Below are 18,870 nucleotides of genomic sequence, written 5' to 3' on the forward strand. Positions count from 1 at the left end.
TACTGATGGAAAAGGAAAATATATGTAAAAATGAGTAATTAAAAGTAGATTTTAAAGAAAATAACTACCTCTACCTCTCTCCCCAAAATTATACATTAAATACTTTATAAAGAAATATATTTTTGCTACTAGTGAAATATTAATGGTAGCATTTCTATTGAAAAATTAGAATCCTAGAATATAACTTATTCTCATATTCAAGAGCTGGGTTACTGTCATTTTGTGTTTTGTGTGATGACAATACAAGATGGATGCTTTTGTTCATCTGAAAACTATGTGCAATGATGACAGTCACACATTTTATCAAATGCTGGGCATTCTTCTAAATGTTTTATATAGATTTTCCTATATAATCCTCATTCTTTAACATATTTATAATTCCAATTTTTCACTTGCAGTGTCAACTTTGAAGGGGCTATAGAATGCCATTAATGCTACACAGTTGGGCTCAAGCAGGGTTTGGACCAGGTAATTTGATGCCATGATTTAACACTATGTTACAGGTACTGGTGCTGGAGATCAGTGTTCCAAAAAAGAAATCACACCTACACATACATGATCATGCAAGGAATATGACAACACTAAGAAAATATTCCCCTTTTTTCTTGTGACAGCTATTTCCCAGAGACTCATAAAGATAAAGCAATAAAAATAAATGGGGAAAGTTAAGAACAAACCAATAACAAATATTAGGGGACTAAAGTCCTAGCATCATTAATATAATTTCACACTTCTGGGAAATGGATTACACATTTATGGTGTAATATAATTCTAATTTTCTTCAACCTATCAGATTTTTAAGTAATATCTTGGTTTTGAAAAAAAAACAAGTTATTACTTCTTATGACATAACCTTAATTACTGCTTTTGATTTTTACTATTCACTTTGCAAGTGACACATGCTATAAAAATGATTCATCATTGGTAATAAACTGTAAGGCATATAGTATTAAAGACAATGTTTTCCACAGATATTTTGCACTTTTCTTGCTGTAACTAAATAGCAGCATTCCTGTACTTTATTTTCCTTTGGAGAAAAAAATATATTGCTTTCTTAGACAAAGGCCAGTTTTATAACACATTTTGGCAATTAAATACAAGAAAAATATAACTATATTTCAGAAGCGTTGCTATTTTCTTTGAGTATGTTCTAGTTCTTTCAGTTTTTTCATTTACTGTGAAACCTAAAAATGGAGGTGGAAGGGTAATTAGTGCTGTAAACTTATTAGCATTTAAAATGAAACAATAATGATATGTATTCAAAAAGCAATTAGAGTGGGGTTTTATAATAAAGAAAGGTTACCAGAAATCCTGTTTATTGTTCTGAAAGGTTAAAAAAATTCACTAAGTTGTTCTTTCAACAGCAAATAGAAATAGTTTATATTTTAAGATAGTGAGTTGTAAAGAGCCTTAAAAATTATTGTATGCATCACAACATTAATTAAATGATGCAATGTTTTTGTAAATTGCATATATCTAGAAGTTACATCTAAGTAAATCACTCTAGGAAGTATTCAGCTTCCTTATCAGGTAGATGTTTCATGTCTTCCACTAGTATCCTTAAACTAGGAAACAAAAAAAATTTTTTTTAAAAAAATAGATGATTGTTATTTAATTTAAAACAGTCCATTCCCCCCTCCCGAATATCAAAAGATTTTAATTTCTGAATTTTTAAATAAGCATATATACTGGTGTGATCAACCTACCTTATAAAATATAGTATCAGTTTCATGTTCATGAATTTTAAAGCTATATACTTTAACAATACCGCCTGGAACAGGACTCGGGCTCCATTTCAGCCATACCAAGTCTGAAGTATAGTTGATTAAAGTCAAATTTTGAGGAGGTGCTAAAGGCACTGCAGGAAAACACATTATAAAACTTATATTCATAAAATTTGTCGCATAAAAAAATCTTGATGTCAGCTTCTTGAGGACACTAGTTAAGAAAGATTTAGAAAATGATCATATTTTAACTTCAGAAATAAATAGATAAGTACTTGTATCTTGTACTTGGAACTCAGTAGCTCCAAAATAGCTTTAAACAGAATGCTGTGTTCTGAAACTGGAATTAAAAAAAAAAATCTGCAAAGTAGATGAAGAATTATAAGCCTGTTTCAAACAGGCAATCAATATCATATCCATTCATTTTTTCCATGCTGTTCCTTTAAAAGTAAGAGCAGGAGCTGCAACAGTGAAATCATTAGAATAAATAAAGATCTGGCTTACCTGACTCATCTGTGTAAAAGAAAAGAATACTGGAAGGACCGAGGCCTTTAATAGTTCTTGCAGCCGCAAAAAAACTATATAATGTAAATGGTGAAAGCTCTTCCAAAATTATATAGTTATCAGAAGTAAAAAGAGAAAAATTTTCATTTGGTCCTTGTAAAATTAAATCATAACTTATTACGGCACCATTTGGTTTTAATGGGGGATCCCAGGATAAGAGAACGGAGGTAGAGGAAAGGTTTTTAAAAGTGTTGATTATTGGTGAAGTTTCTGGGACTATAAAAGAAAAAAGAATATTAAATGAAACAAAGGTGAATTTGCATTAAAAAGAAGAGGTTTCATTAATTATGGGTCTTAATTTTACTAGCAGATAATTTTAATTTTAAGAAACTTAGAACGTATTGTGTTAAATGAAAGACTATTTGAGACTAAACTTAATCTATATAATTATAAGGATAATATTTGTTATCAGAAAGCAATATAAGTAAGGGAATACCAACAATCTGTGTAATAGGCAATAAAAGGTCCAGCCTACCATCTTCTTCAGTCTTGATGTGTAGTTGGGCAGTATAGGTATCAGAGAATCCCTTTTCTGTTGATGGAGTGATTTTAAATATATAATCAGTGTATTTTTCCAGATTATCAAAATACATGCTTCTCTCAAATATAACTAGAGGTGGTCTCACGTGGCGAGAAGTCTGCTGTAAGCTCAGAGAAACATAGTAGAAGACTAGACCATTTGGTTGAGACGGTGGACACCAGCTTACATTTATTGCAGTAGATGAAAGGGACTCATAAGTCAGGTTTCCAACAGGCCCTTCAGGTACTATGGTAGGTAATGTGCAAAATATAACAATTGTCAGTCATTTTAAATTAAATTCACAAAATGAGGCTAATTGTTGAAATTGCGCCTATCCATACTACATTACCAGTTCTTTAAATGCAGCTATGGTAAGCTTCAACAATTAAAATGATCTTCTAAATAATTATATTTAATCCATTCAAAATAAACCTTGTCATTTTTAACATCTATAAGAAGTGGATTGCTTTGTGTTGCACTATATTGTATTCTATCTTATCTCTTGGCTTTTCTTTCCAGTGATGCGAAGATTATGTGGATATGCAGCTGTCCCTCAGGGTGTATGGGGGACTGGTACCAGGATCCACATAAATACCAAAATCCATGAATATTCAAGACCCTTATGTAAAATGGCATAGTATTTACATATAATCTTCACATGTTTCTCTCATATATGTTAGATCAAAAGTGCAAAAAATCTACATGTTCAATACAGATAAAACCACTATAGGTCAAACTATCAATAAATAACAGTATTTTCAACCTGCACTTGGTTGAATCCATGACTGCTGAATCCATAAAAATGGAGAGCCTGCAGATATTTAATCAAATACTTAAATACTTCGATCATTTCTATCATCAGAAGAATAGTTTTAATTTCTTTCTGCAGAAGATTATCCCTATTGTACTTTTAACAGAAGGGTAGGATCTCTCCCTTAGAATGGTGCACAGTACTATTTTCATGGGTTTATGATAGTAACAGATAAAACACTATAGGTTGGTGAAATCATGGGAGAGATCTGCATTTAAAGAATGTCTGAAATGATACAGAGCACATTTCATATTAAATAATTTTGCTACAGACTCCCCAAACACATATTTTTATATGCTATCAATCTATTCTATTAATTTGTCCGGTATTTAAAAGATGGTACTAAAAATAAGGAAAAGAGTCACTCTCCTTATCTATAGTGTCCTTCAATTTGTAATCTTCAGATAATAAACACGAATTTTACTGTTAACAGAAGTTTTTCTGTTTTTCTGAGAATATCATTTCTTAATAAAAGACTAGTCTTTAGGAAATATTAAAAATAGACAACAGTCACAAGAAAAAGTTGATGATCCGCATATCATTGCATTCCCAAAGCTGAAACCTAAAAATAGTAAGACCTGCTCAAACAGAATTCAGCAGAAACTGTATATAAAAAATTTCTAGGATTGATGGGAATTCCATGGGGATTACAGCTAAGATGGAAAAAGGCACAAAATGATGTAAAAATAAATTATTATAATAACAACAACAACAACAACAAAAGCTTCTGGGGTTAAACGAAGATATTCTGAGCATATTATCCATAACCACACTGGAAATGAAGCTGCTTCACAGTGTCCTAAATGAATTCAAAAACTGAAAAAGAAACAAGTTGCAAGAGGGAAGAAAATGCAGATCCTAGAACAAATGGAGGTGTCTATTAATTACTGGGAAATTTGTCACTATGTGCAACAGTATTTTTTATGCCTAAACCAGATGGTGAGGACATCATTCAAAGCATAAAGTAATAGAATTTTCATGAATGGATGGTAACAGTTTTCATGAATAGAAAAGGCTGTTATAGTAGTTTTATTGTTATGTATTTCAAGCAAGTGATGGCTAGTTAAATGTGCCTAAATAAAAAAGAAATTTTAGTAATAACATACAAATAGAAAAAGTTCTGAAAAAAAAGTTTTAAAGTAATCCTACTAAAGATCAATAAATGCTTTTTGTTTACATACTGTCTTGATCTGTGTACACTTGAACTATGTCACTGCTTTTATTCCCATTTCCAACTGAAGTACTTGCTGTTACCCAAAATGTATAGTAGCTGAATATTGCCAGTTTATCTATTATTGCAGATATGGTCATATTTTCAAAGTCATTGGTTACTTCATGGAGTGTAAAATTCTGAAAAAAAACATATTGTTTTACTTGTTCAGAGAATATTTTCAATAGACATCAACATTTCAAAATTATTATTATCCATGAATTGATTGCCTCATTTTAATGTTTTTTTTTTTAGTAAAATCAACATTGAACATTTTTAATGCAATAATTAAACTGGAAATATATTTTTACTGAAAAGGATAGATAAGAAGTCTTTATAACAAAATCAACATACAGAATAGCAAAGAATGAAACTCTAAGCAGAAATAAAAACTCCTGCTACATGTGACTTAATGGTGACTAACTAAAATGCTACAGCTATAGATCTGTGTCAGTTTACCTGATCAAATCTTCAGGTATTTTATCAAAATGTTGTATACTTTTATACAAGTTTTGGACTATAAAAAAATTCATTTTTTAAAGTTATATTTATTGTGATAATGCTGTTTTACATCACAGTATATATCTTATGGGCATAGGCTTATTATCCGATCTTTATGGGTGCTCACTTTTTCTTACAGAGGCATGAGGAAGGAGAAGGCAATTAGACATATTCTTTTCTCTACAGACAAAGTGAAATTTTAACATGCTGTTCCCTAACTTCTAGTTATATATGTCCCATAGCATTTTTTTAACATAAGGGAATTTATTAAATATTTCATACCAAAACAAATTTAAATACAAATGAAATCAATTCTAAGATAAAGAAAAATAGGCTCTTAAAAAATCAGGCTTGACAACTGGGGTGAGAATGTCATCCTACTGGTGAAGCTTGAGTTATTCCAAACCACACAAAACTCTTAGAATTCAAATGATCTGCATTCAGTTCTGGCATGGTAGTCCTGGATAAATTATCCAATTTCAAAACTTCCTAATCCTTCTTTAATTATACAACGGGAATAATATGCTTTTTAGAGTGAAAATAAAAATATTTTCACTTCAAAAACAGCTTTTGATATTAGATAGTAAGAATACATACAATAAGGCTATGTCCCACATGCCAAGTTAAATGACAACTAGTTTATTTAAATGAATAATGTAGAACAATAAATTTGACTAAAATTTATAGTTAGGTTGGTCCTGCGTGCACAAACAAATTAAATTCAGTAAATTTTGTTGTTCTTTTGTTAGTATTTGTAGTAATAGGAGAGTGGATGTATTAAAAGATCTGCTACAATTTTGTGGGCACATATTTAAAAACAGACAATTTATAACAATATAAAATCTTACACAAAATAGGATCTGCGAAATTTCCTATCTTCTAACATCTCTGTGCACAGAACAACTAGCTTATATAAAAATCTCTGAAAAATATTAATATAGTTTTTGCTGCAAGTTTTAACTTTTTTGTTGTTTTAAAATTTATTATAATTACCTCTGATGATGATGATGAAGTGACAAGTCATTTTGAATAACTCAGAAGTCACTCCTACTCTATGTGATTTAACAGGAATAGGGAAGTAAAAAATTGGCAATTAGGTCAATTATCCAATGACTATTTCATTCTTGTATATACTTTTGGGAAAAAATATCTCTTTGCTCAAATTATTTAATCAAGACCTACTCCTTTGTGTGGACAGGCATGTGTGTATCTGTGTGTGTGTGTGTGTGTGTGTGTGTGTACACACACATATATGTGATCATACTGTATCTGGTAAAAGCTTTTCAAGTGAAATTAATCCACCATTATTCATTTAGCATTGTTTAATAAAATAAGACAATATTTTAGACACACTGAGAAGACATGACATAAGATAATAGAAATTACAACAAGAAGGTTAGTCCACTACATGAATGCGCAATGATGATGGAAGAACAGGGATTAGTAAGCACAGACAGTACAAAATTCTCAGACTAGAATGACAGATAACTCACTAGAAACTCATGTGCTCCAAAATTATAACTAACTACTGAAAATAATGTTGCTCTGCTATGACAATTTTAAATGATTGCAATTAAAATAATTATTGTGCATTAAGCCTATGTAAAAAACTGTCAGAGGACCTCAGGGCATGGAATGATAAGTATCACATGACCATTTTCATTACATCATTTGCTGTAACAAGTAGCAGATACCAGGAACTGGACACAGAATGTGGTCTGTCACTTATGAGGAATTACAGAAAGTTCTTACAGAAAAAGAAAGAATAGGAGCAAGAAAAAAGCTGCATGTCTATTCAAAATTTCTGCTATTTTAACCAGTTAAAATACAATGAGTGAAAACTTTGATGTATATATAACATCAACTTTACAAATAAGCTTAAGCATGAATGGACTTTAAGCAATACGAAACTGTGCTGAAATGTTTTAACATCAGTAGCCTGTGTCCTCTTGCAGCTGTCACACTTAAAAGCATTCTTAAGATTATTAAACAAAAGATTACATTTTCTAAGATAGCTAAATTGCAAATGGTATCATATTTTATACCCAGTTTTGAATAAATAGATTTATAAGATCATGCTTAAGCAACAGTCAGATGTTTGCATTTGATTATTTAGATGAGGACAAAGATAACCAAAACAGAATCATGCATGTATCAACCATACAGAGGCAAAACAATTGCTAAGATTTAGATTCACTGACAACTCTTTGCACTTGGTGAAATACAAAAAAGGAGAAAAATATGCAATGTGAAAGATCTCTGTGATACAATAACACAATATTAAATTTGTAAAAAAATGAGGTGAAAAATTAATAAATTCACAATAATACCCACTTCTTCCCAAATAGAGCAGGAAAAAAAAAACCAGAAAATTATTTGGTTTATAGAATCCAAAAGCAAACCTTACTGTCTTATTCCACTCTTAAGGCATTTGCTTTTTTAAAAAAAGAAAAATAAGTCTACATTATAGCTATATATATATATATATATATATATATATATATATATACACCTACATAACATTTTAGAAAGTACCTTTCTTTCTGGCATGAAATTTTAAATAGCCATCTTACACCATCTCACTCATAGAGGGCATTGAGCAAAATTTAAAAACAGAGTCAACCTCCATGCTTTCTTATATTCTATGCTGAATCAGTTGGCAAAGTTTTGCACTGACCCTAGTCGTTATTCTAACTGCACTACACACACATTGGAGTAAGTCATTTTTTAATCTCAGAGACTGCTACTCACAAGATCTAGCTAGAGGCTACATGTGAGCTGTCATAGATAGGATGAGACAATTTTCAACTAATCTCTTTTATACATCAGGTGAAGTGGATATACAAAAATAAGAATGACATGAGTCATGCTTCACATACAGTCAACTGTTTCTATAGGAATGTGCATATCGTGAATATTTCTTTTAAATTAGTGTTTTATAAATTATATATCAACTTTCCCCACTTCTGAGTTAATCATAAACATTCCAATTTTAGAATGGTGTCAACTATCTATTTTGGAGAATGAATTCTATTGAAAACATTTCTCTAGGTGAGTGCATTTTAACTGTTTGCGAAAGCCAAGATAATTCATATCCTGGAAAGTATCCATCTACCTACCAACTACTGGACCCTAGAACTTAGCATACCCCAAGGTAAGAAACCACCTCTGGTATCAATGCTAATAATTATAATAAGCCTGTCTGATAATAATCAAAACCATTTTTTAAATTAAGCACAGAAACACATCTAAGCTGAAAACTATGGTGTAGACAAGTAAAAGGAAATTCTTTCTGAGAAATAATTCGGGATGAATGACACACTCAATATTATCAGAGAATATTTCTATGTCATTTTTACATAAAGAATTAAAAAGTTGGCAGCTTCATTTTTTTGTTAATATATTTCAAATTAGTGTAGAAATGTGTGTGTGCATACATGAATAGACACATGTATGTGTCTATGTATGTATACAGATTTTTGTACACTGATGGAGTTTGATATAATGGTAATACCTAATTATCAATATAATACAAATAATTTCTTCTACACTACTAATGATCTATACTCATAACAGACTGAAATATGTAAATAACTAGTAGAAAACTCAGGTCTTACCTTCATGAAAATACCTGAAGTATTTCTGTAATAAACTGAATAATACTGTATGATCCCATTTGGTTTTGAAGGAGGCGTCCAAAAAAGAATTATTGATGAAGAACTGAGGTTTGCATAATAAACATCTTTGGGAGGATCACTTGGAGCTATAAAACATACAATTGAACAAGAAATGGAGTTGTGGCTCCAAATAATGCCTGAAACTTTCTTAACTTTACCTGCCTTTGTTAAATGGTAATAATTACTTTTCAAAAATACAAATCAGGAACACATCTGATTAAGAATGGAAATTAATTCTGTAAGGACAGTGGGCTTTCTAGTATGGAAATATTCATGCAGAAGAAAAACAGATTTCTTACTCATAAGCATGGCTACAACTCTAAAACATTTTCTGTTACCTTGAATTTAAAAACAACATTATAACAAAGTTCAAATATATAACACATAGCATGAAATTCTGATTCAATTTCAATGTTTGAGAGAAAAGTTTATTTATACCATATTAAGTATGTCAATTACTGAGTACATTTTCTCCAAGGAGCAAATTTTATTTTATTTTATTAATTTGTCACTTTATATAGCCAAAATTTTGAGCATACAGCTTTATACCTCCATATATTTAAATTTTAATTTTGAATTTAAATAATAGGAGACTAAGAGATTTGGCTTCACATAGTTTGTTTTTTTCTTATTTCACAAACACACAAATCGCTTAATGTGTCAAGGTCTGTGTTCAGTACACTTGCACCAATAAACTTATTTAATCCTCATATAGAATCCATGTAGTAACTATATTATTTCTCTAACACAGACCAGCAACTGAGGCCCAGAATGATTAACTTTCTCCCAATCCAGCAGCTAGAAAGTAACCAAAAAGTAGTTTTCTATCTGACTGATTATACATATTAGATAATTATTTTTTATATATATTTCTGCAGAGCAGGATATTATACTTGGACTTCATCCATAAGCACTCACCTCCCTCAGGTGTTCGAAAGTTAATGATATTGCTTCCTGTTTTCCCATCACCAAATCTAGTGCTGGCGGTTACATAAGCACTATATTCAACATCATAGTCCAAATCTGAAAACTCCAGTGATGTTTCAGTTACATTAATAGTCTTCAATGATGAACTATCCCTGAAGAAACAAAATGGAAAGATAATCTATATAATTGACTTTTCAATGTAATGTTGCATATAACTTTTGAGTTCAATTACATTTAAAATAAGCAACATTTTCATGAAATTTATTAATCTATGTTAGTAAAATAAACATGCCACTTATTCTGAAGTGTTAAATGAGTAATTTTGGAATAGTTCAATAGACTTTCACTTTCAAAGACATTCAGTAATCCAACCTGGTGTTAATAAAATGTTGATAAGAGAGTTTGTTTAGATTGTGATAGAACTTCAGGAGTATTATATACACAAAATAACTACAACATTCCTTCTCCTACCAGTGTTGTTCAAATATTTCTTCTTTGAAAGTATTAGAAAAATCTTATTTATATAATTTTATACCTAGAAACTCACTTCTGATGTATTACAGAAGAGTGACATTTATTTCACCAATTCAAATAATTAGCAAGTATACTAAAGAAGTATCAAAAATACAAGCCTATGGGTTAGCCTTTATTTTGTTAGAAATGAAATTGAAAATAATGTATAAACACTTAGGGAAAAAAAAGGTATCATAATGTTGCACACCCTGAAACTAATGTAACATTCCTTGCCAATTATAACTCAAAAAATAAATAGAACAACAACAAAAATCAGAGAATTGAATTACAAAAAAAAATTCTACGCAGTGAATAGAGCCAATGTCACAGAAAATGTATCTATCTCATGTAATCTCTTTTCTTTTCTTTTTTTTTTTTTTTTTGAAACACAAAGCTTCCAAGTGCATGGATAATCCTATGAATATAATCTTTTTTACCACTGAAACATTTGAATTCTTGAATCCTTAAGAGGAATAATATACTTTAAATTATTTAACGGAGTCCACAGAGATACATTTCCGCCATGGTTTTACCATTACAGAGGTGTCAATTCACTCCGCTGTATAAATACAGCGACCTAAAAACTAGTTGGAACATCCCTAGCGAGATAAATACGGAGTCAGAGTACGCTATGGGAGACAGGCAGGATTAGTCAGGCTATTCAGCAATTTGAAACAGTTTTATCAGGCATCCTCTTTCAGAAGCAGCAGAGAAAGTTTTTTTGGTTTTTGTTTTTTTGAGTTTTCTGGGATCACAGGGGAAAAGGGTTTTTTAAACTCTTAATGCTGTGGCTACTAAGTTTCAGAAAAAAAATGCCTTGTCATGCAATTGTTGCCCAATTTCATTCTGTCATTGGTATAGGTCACCAGAACACAATATAGCTAGTCAATTCATATTTTTGAAGCTATGAGACTGATTAAATTACTCCAAATGGATTTAACTATGTTTTTATTTTTAGCAATTTTCTCTCTTCTTAAAAAGAATTTTCTTTGCATTTTTCATCACAGTAACATCGGTTTACAACACCATATATGATCCAGAAGTCAAATTTCTTGCTTAGCATATTTTTTATGCTTTCCATTGTCCTTGCCTCATTACCTGCTTGATCTAGTTTTCAAGCAAAGTATTTTCCCTTAACAAGAAAAACCCTGATTATATTTCATAGATAACAGATCAATGCAATTACCTGCAACATGTGGGTCAAAAATAAATTTTATCTTATATCTGGATAGTTCAGTCAAAAGAAGATAGTTTTTATATGTTATTTGAATAAAAAAAACTTGATAATTTATCTCAGTTAGCATATGTAGATAAATTTCTGCCATTGCGCTGGTTTACCTCCAGAGACAAAGTAGTACTAGCATAAAAATTTTCAGATATTAAGATGTCTTGTCTTTGGGGTGCTGTTTGTTCATTTGGAATTTAAGGTTGTGGCTAACTGAAATATATGTAAAATGGATATTTTGAAACTTCAACTTCTGATACAAGTTGAGGGTGTATCATAGGTATGTAAGAGATGGTTTATCACATAACTGAATACAAGGAAGGGAAAGAAGGAAGAGAGACTGTGATGTTCCATCCTTAGCCTTAGTTGCCTTTGCCAGGCTGGAGGAAACACACATCAATCTGTTGACTGAGGCTTGAATTTTCTTTTGTCTGAAGAACAAGTCACTGAGCACCCTGTAGTCCAGAAAGTCATTCCTGCCATGCATGAGAAACCCAGTTTTAACACACCTGAAATCAGTTGCTACTCTTGGGATTCTCTGGCTTAATTTAAAACATTTCTTTTGTTCTGGTTAGTCTAAAACTATTATAATAGAACTGTTAATGTGTTAAATTATAGTGTTTTGCTCCATTTATAACCATATATGGTCTTTTCTATTGTGATTGTTTTCTCTTAGATTGAAAACAATGACCTAGATCATTACTCTTTTGTACATGCAGAATATCTAGAGAGAAATACAAAGATAACATAAGGATGATGTATCTCAGCTAGCCAGTCATTCTTTTAGAATTAACAGTAGGTGATATCATGTTTTTAATTCTTTAGTTACTACCAACAATGTTGCAGTAATTTTTCTTAAACAAGTATATTATCATAAAGGTACCTTTATTTCCACAGGCTGTATTCCTAATAGTTTTTCCAAGTGTGTTTACTGAATCACATGTTTGTATTTTTTAAATTTTACTTGTTACTATTTCAAAATATTTTCTGTTCCCAATTTTAAATTATGATAATTAAGAGACACAGCTGCACTGTGCCAGGCAAACTCTCACTATACATTTTGGCAAACTCTCACTATAGGCTGGCTCTGTATTCTACTTCCACAGTGCTCCACAATCTGCTGACACTGCTCATTCATGCTGCTTACAGGCTTCAGAGGCTTCTACAGGCCTATGTGCCTGGTTTGTCAATCTGTCTTTGCCAATTTCATTTCAAAATAAGAGAAAATCAAGAAATCTAAATGGCCTCCTTCCTATAACTTTTAATCTGTATTGTAGGTTTGAATCATGAAGTTTTAAATAGAGTAAAATATTTCTGAAAACTAGAAGAATAAGCAAGTTTTTATGTTACATGGGAAAATATTTGACCACTGACATTTCATTAAAAACTGCATTAGAATGCTTTTGACTTCCTAATAAATGGCTCAGCAAGTATTTTTAAACTACTTCACAGGGGCATATTTTATCTCCAATTAGCCTACAATCATTTCAAGGTTCTATATATTTTATGTCTCCCCACAGACTTTCATAAACATATTTCAGGCTGATTCAGAATTATTCGTCATAATTACTGCTATAAAAATGAGAAATATTTAAAAGTCAAGGCTTGTAGATAAGCTAGAATTTCAGCACTACTTTAACTCAATAGTATTTTTGCTGCATCTTGTAAGTTATTCACTTAGAAATATTATAAATAAAGAAGAAAAATACTGCTCTTTCTCTGCTAATATAAAATTGTAAATAAATTCAAATTCAATACAACTATAAATTAAATAAATAAGGTTTAAAGTGGTCTCTTAGTATATCACAGCTTAATCCAAAGTGTATTAGAAGAATAGCTTAAACTATAGTGTTGCAGTAGAAAACCCATTTATTTATAGTAGATTTTCTAGGAATGCAAGGATTGTGTATCACTTAAAAGTGTAAAAGTACTATTTATCAATAAAACTGAGGGGAAAAATGATACTTTAACATCTTGATAGATAATAAAAGTAATTTCAAAAAGCAAACTTTAGAAGGAAAAAAGCATTTTAAAATGCAATGAATTAAAGCAAATTTTTTAGCACACCATCTACAAATTGTGGTTCACACAGTAATGCATACAAAATGATTATATATTAAAACACACATGATCTACTTTGTACAGAAATATTCATGACAAAGAAAAATAAACCAGTAAAACAAATATAATTGGCAGTATGCACTTCACAGATATACTGAGTAGACTAAATAAAAAGACTAAAAAGATGTTGCTTTGGAAATAAATTGGTAATTATTGGAATTTACAAAATTAAAATTAAAAATATAGAACTAGAGGCCCTCCCTGGTGGCACAGCTGGTTGGAGCACAGCACAAAGAAGCTTAAGCCATTTCCGCATGAGTTCAATCCCCGCTTGCCCTGGAGGAGATCCACATGGCGCGGCAGACCTCTCCTGACCCGCCCGCTGCTGCCCTCAGCAGTGTACTTCGTCCATCTGCCTGTTCTGTACCCCGCTCTGTCCCTGGTGAATCCTCTCACCCTCCGCATCTCTGGCCTGTACCCCAGTTCTGTATGAATAAATAAATAAATCTTTAAAAAAGCCTTAAAAAATATATAGAACTAGAGTCAAAGCTAAGTTGCTAGAGTAGGTGACTCATTTTTTCTGTAACAGTTCATACACAGAAGAGAACCAGGCAAACAGACCCCTGAGAATGCCCCTTGCCTGTTTCTAAGGAGCTACAAACTGTGATGAAAGTACCTGAGTTTCTAGGTAGAGAAAAAGGATCACCACAAATAGGTTGTTCCCACAACTAAGGGATAGGAAGCCCCAACCAGAAAAATCTTCACTCTAATTTTCATTAACTTTCTAAATCTATTTTTTTAAGATTTATTTATTTATGCATACTGAACTGGGGTACAGGCTAGAGGTACAGGGGTGGTGAGAAGATTCACCAGAGACAGAGTGGGGAGCAGAACAGGCTGACTGACGAAGTACACTGCTGAGAGGAGCAGCGAATGGGTTAGGAGAGGTCTAGAGCGCCATGTGGATCACCTCCAGAGCTGGGATTAAACTCATGTAAGTGGCTTTAGCTTCTTAGTGCTGTGTTTAACCCTCTGTGCCACCAGTGAGGGCCCAATCTATTTTTTTAATTCGATAAAATGGTGATAATCACACTTGATTAAAAAATCTAGAAGTCATCATTTCATCTCGCTTTTTCTTTTTTAATTACCTTAGCCAATCTATCACTAAATCTCATCAGCTCTCTTAAATGTGCTTCAAACTACCCACTCTTTTCCATTACCATACTACTAAAACACCACTTCTAGAATCCCTGCTAACATTTTGCCCCTACAATTCATTCTTAATAAAATAACCAAAGTGTTTGAAATTCTCCACTAACTTCCACTGAGATGAAAACCAAATCCTCACTATCGCGTGACTTTTGACCTTTGTCTGTCTGCTGCCCTCCAAGTATTACTCTCTGTTTCTCTAATCCCTATCGACATTGACCTCCTCCCTGGTCTTAAAAAATGACAAGTGTTTCCCCTCAGAGCCTATGAAGTTGTTGTTCCTTCCTCCAACAGGTCTTGATGTGCAGACTCCTTCTTGTTACTCAAATCACCACTCAATGCCACTTCAGAGGGGACTTCCCGAGAAAAAGCTGTCAGTCTTCTCCCCGCTGACTTCCTGATTTGTTTGGTTACGTTATAGAATATTATTGTTAGAATCTAAGCTCCTTGATATCAGGGGTCTTATGTGTGCCTTATTATAGATATATAGGCACTTTATTGATATTAATGAATATATGAATGAAAAGATAAAAGATAAATGAATAAGTAGAGAGAAATAACTTCCTGCTTCCCACCACTTCTCTTCCCACTAACAACTCATGTCACTTAATTTTGCTATGAGTAAGCAAAAGGACTAGCAATGAAGAGGACAGGAAATGTAGTCCATAAGAGAAATATATAAAACATTAGAAACTGGGAAGACAATCTTAATTTAGGAAAGAGAATAGTAGATTGCTTTAAATCATTATAATCATATAATTGTTTAATATTATTCAACACTGAACCTTCAAATATAAAAGCAAGAAATATCTGTTTTATTAAGTACTGTATAATTGTGTTTTCTGGCTTAAAATATTCAAAACTCCCTAGAAAGTATATTTCATAACTGGTGAATTCTTTTAAGAAGATTTATATTAGAACAAAGTAGGGGTTTCTGTCTATTGAATTTTCATGAAGCAATATAGCTATGTTGTTATTTGACATGAGATGTTACTAAGGATTTGGCCTTATTCACAAATGACACATACATAGGTATTCAGAGAAAAGATGATCAGGAAAAGAATAAATATACTGCATACAGTTCAATGAAAAATTGATCTTAAGTAACATATTTCTGAAGAAATAGCTCAGTTAAATTTTAGCTAAGTTGTTCTACTCAAAAGAATAAAAAAGCAGTGACAGAGAATACTTGTATAAACTGTGGGAGAGTTTAAAATTATGTGCTGTTATTCATATAAGAATTGCTCAATGACTTTTTAGAGCAGAACTTTAATTATGATGTAGCATAGTACATATTTTTGTTTTAATTACGAAATTTATATTAGGTGACTGTTGTTAGACCTTTACATAATATGGGAAAAATGTTTCTTAATAAAAGTATACTAACTAGCCTATTAACAATCAGGTTCCTAATGTAGCATCACATTCTGAAATAAAAAACTACATTCCTATTATGTTACATATTAATACTTGTTCTCAGAACTATTTCCAACAAAGAAAAAAATTTTTACCAGACATAAACTGTGTAATAGAGGATAATTCCATTTGGCTCTCGTGGTGGTTGCCATGACAACTTCACTGTGACACCAGACAACTGTTTTACAGAGAAATCTTGTGGGGGAGAATCAGGAGCTGAAAAGTTAGGATATAGGATTAGTGTATAATATTAAACACATATAAGTAAACTTAAAATGGAGAGGCAAAAAAAATGTATGTACTTTCTTGTAAATGAATTAGATACAACCACTTTATGCACATGGGAAACTGTTTACTTTCAAAATGAGATGATGAAAGATTTTGCATGGTGGTGTTAGAACATCTGTTTCTGTGATTCAATGGAAAAAGTACTTCATGAGAAAGAAAGGACCAGGGCTATGTCATTGTGCCACTTACTGTTCAAGTACAATGTGGGGCATTATCATTCTCTAATAGGAATACAATTATTGGGGTGAATTATACAATACACAGTAAGTGAATTCCCTACCATTATAAAGGTGGGAAAATTCTTAAATCCTATAACTGGGAAATTGGTAAATATAAATCACTAGAAGAGTAGTGAAAATGAATAACCTCACAACTCAAAATATATTCCTCAATTTCAGTTGTGTCATTAAGCTGTAAAGTAATATAAAATTTGTGTTCTGGTTCTCCAAACTGATGGCTTACCAAAACAAAACAAAACAAACAAACAAAAAAAAAAAACAACACAACAATCACAACAATGGAGCACAAAATAGGTAAACAAACAGCTTTAAGGTCTATTTCTAATTTAGCCGTGGTAATGTTAGTATTCAAGTACTTTAGTCATACTGCAATGAACAAGCACTAAGTTAAGGAAACATTTAAAAAATAAACTATCTGAGTTTATAGTTCCATTTAGGTAAAATAATTAGTATGACATCTCTCAATTGCTATACATGCATACAATGATGTCTTGGAATATTAATAAACATGTTTGCCTATAATATTACAAATTATAAAGACTTACATTGTTATATGTTAGATGAATTTTTTTCATGTACAAGAAAAGTGAGCTTATATATAGCTAAAAGATATTCAGAGAATTAGTTCAGAACACTGAAAATTTGATTTATAAACTTGTACATACGCAGATCAAGTTTTCTAATAACTTCAAGAAAATGATTAAGTTAATTTCTTTATTTTTCTTTATTTTTTGAATAATCTCAGCTATACCTTTCCATGTACACAGGCTTATGCGTATGTTTTCATCACTTAGATTACATAATTGTTCAAAAAAAAGCTTATTAAGCAGACAGGTCAGTGAGATGAATTCTTGGAATAATTGATGGTAGCTGTATTTATATGTCCATTTGGTAATCTCACTGGCAATAAAATATGAAATATTAATTATCACAAGCCCATATATCATTTGGAGATGTGTTTCCTCAAGATATGAATTACTTCTGCGAACTCTAATTTGTCTCAACAAAAGCCTAGTTTTCCTAACAGCTTAGCAAAAGTCAACTTTTGTTTATTATTGGGGAAAAAATCAATCAAAAATAGCACTGACTTAGAATATCATATATTGTAACTAAACATTTCTATGCTGCAATATGCTTTAAAATATTTATGTGGACTATCAGGTATTTAATCTTCAGTATGTCCTTAGGTATTTTCTTTTTTAATATAAATTGTTTATTGTAAAATACGCCTATTGAGTTTAATAGTGCTTATTTACTATAGCAGAGTAAGGTTTAATCATTTTGACCTTTGTATTCTAACAAAAAGTTTAAAAAATGAACTTTGGAAAATTAGAATAAATAGAAGTTATATCTTTTGCAATTGGTTCAATTTATCATGACAGAGAGTGAGAATAGATGAGAAAGTTCTTCATGTCCCTCTTCTTCCCTCAGGCCGGCCTGATCCTTCCTATCTCTGCTTTCCCTCTCTGCTCATCTTTTATTTTCCTTCAGGTTGCAGCTTGGATATAACTCTCTCAGCTAAATCTTCTCTAATGCCTCAGAATAATTAAAGTTCCTCTTCTGTGTTGGTGAATTATTTGGTGGAACACTTATATTGTGAATTAAAATTATAAAACTACCTGTCAACTCTCTTGTCAAATTTAGATCTCTCCCATGAGGTCCAATAGCTTCTAGAGACAAATAAAAAATTTCTGAGGTTTTTACTCATTTTTAATTTTCTGTAATTTTCTCATTAGTATCTCTAGCCCTCACACTGCTCTTCAGCAGTTATATCAATGACTTGATAAATTTTTAGAGGAAAGTTTACCAAGTTTATGTATTTTCAGCAGTTTAAATAATTTGATACTATTGACCAGAGTGGTTAAAAAGTTCTGTTTGATCAAATATATGCTCTTTATAGAATGCCTTAAATTCTTAATATCAGGATTAATTCATTAGTTTAGACATAAAGTGTGGTCACTATAGCCAAAGTAAACATTATTTAA

The 18,870-nt window shown here is 31.4% G+C and overlaps 1 protein-coding gene across 1 annotated transcript in view; it reads right to left on the reverse strand.

Moving 5' to 3' along the window:
• The window catches only part of PTPRQ (protein tyrosine phosphatase, receptor type, Q), a 156,842-nt gene that overhangs the window by 99,584 nt on the left and 38,388 nt on the right, over positions 1–18,870 (reverse strand). The window contains exons 17-23 of the mRNA XM_004675857.1: positions 16,454–16,574; positions 9,926–10,086; positions 8,948–9,093; positions 4,801–4,969; positions 2,764–3,054; positions 2,229–2,504; positions 1,707–1,858 (exon numbers count right to left, since the gene is read on the reverse strand). Coding sequence (XP_004675914.1) covers positions 1,707–1,858; positions 2,229–2,504; positions 2,764–3,054; positions 4,801–4,969; positions 8,948–9,093; positions 9,926–10,086; positions 16,454–16,574 — 1,316 coding nt within the window. The remainder of the gene's footprint in view (positions 1–1,706; positions 1,859–2,228; positions 2,505–2,763; positions 3,055–4,800; positions 4,970–8,947; positions 9,094–9,925; positions 10,087–16,453; positions 16,575–18,870) is intronic.

The sequence above is a fragment of the Condylura cristata genome, unplaced genomic scaffold, assembly GCF_000260355.1.
Source record: "Condylura cristata isolate star-nosed mole 26May11 unplaced genomic scaffold, ConCri1.0 scaffold00004, whole genome shotgun sequence".
NCBI classification, from domain to species: domain Eukaryota; kingdom Metazoa; phylum Chordata; class Mammalia; order Eulipotyphla; family Talpidae; genus Condylura; species Condylura cristata.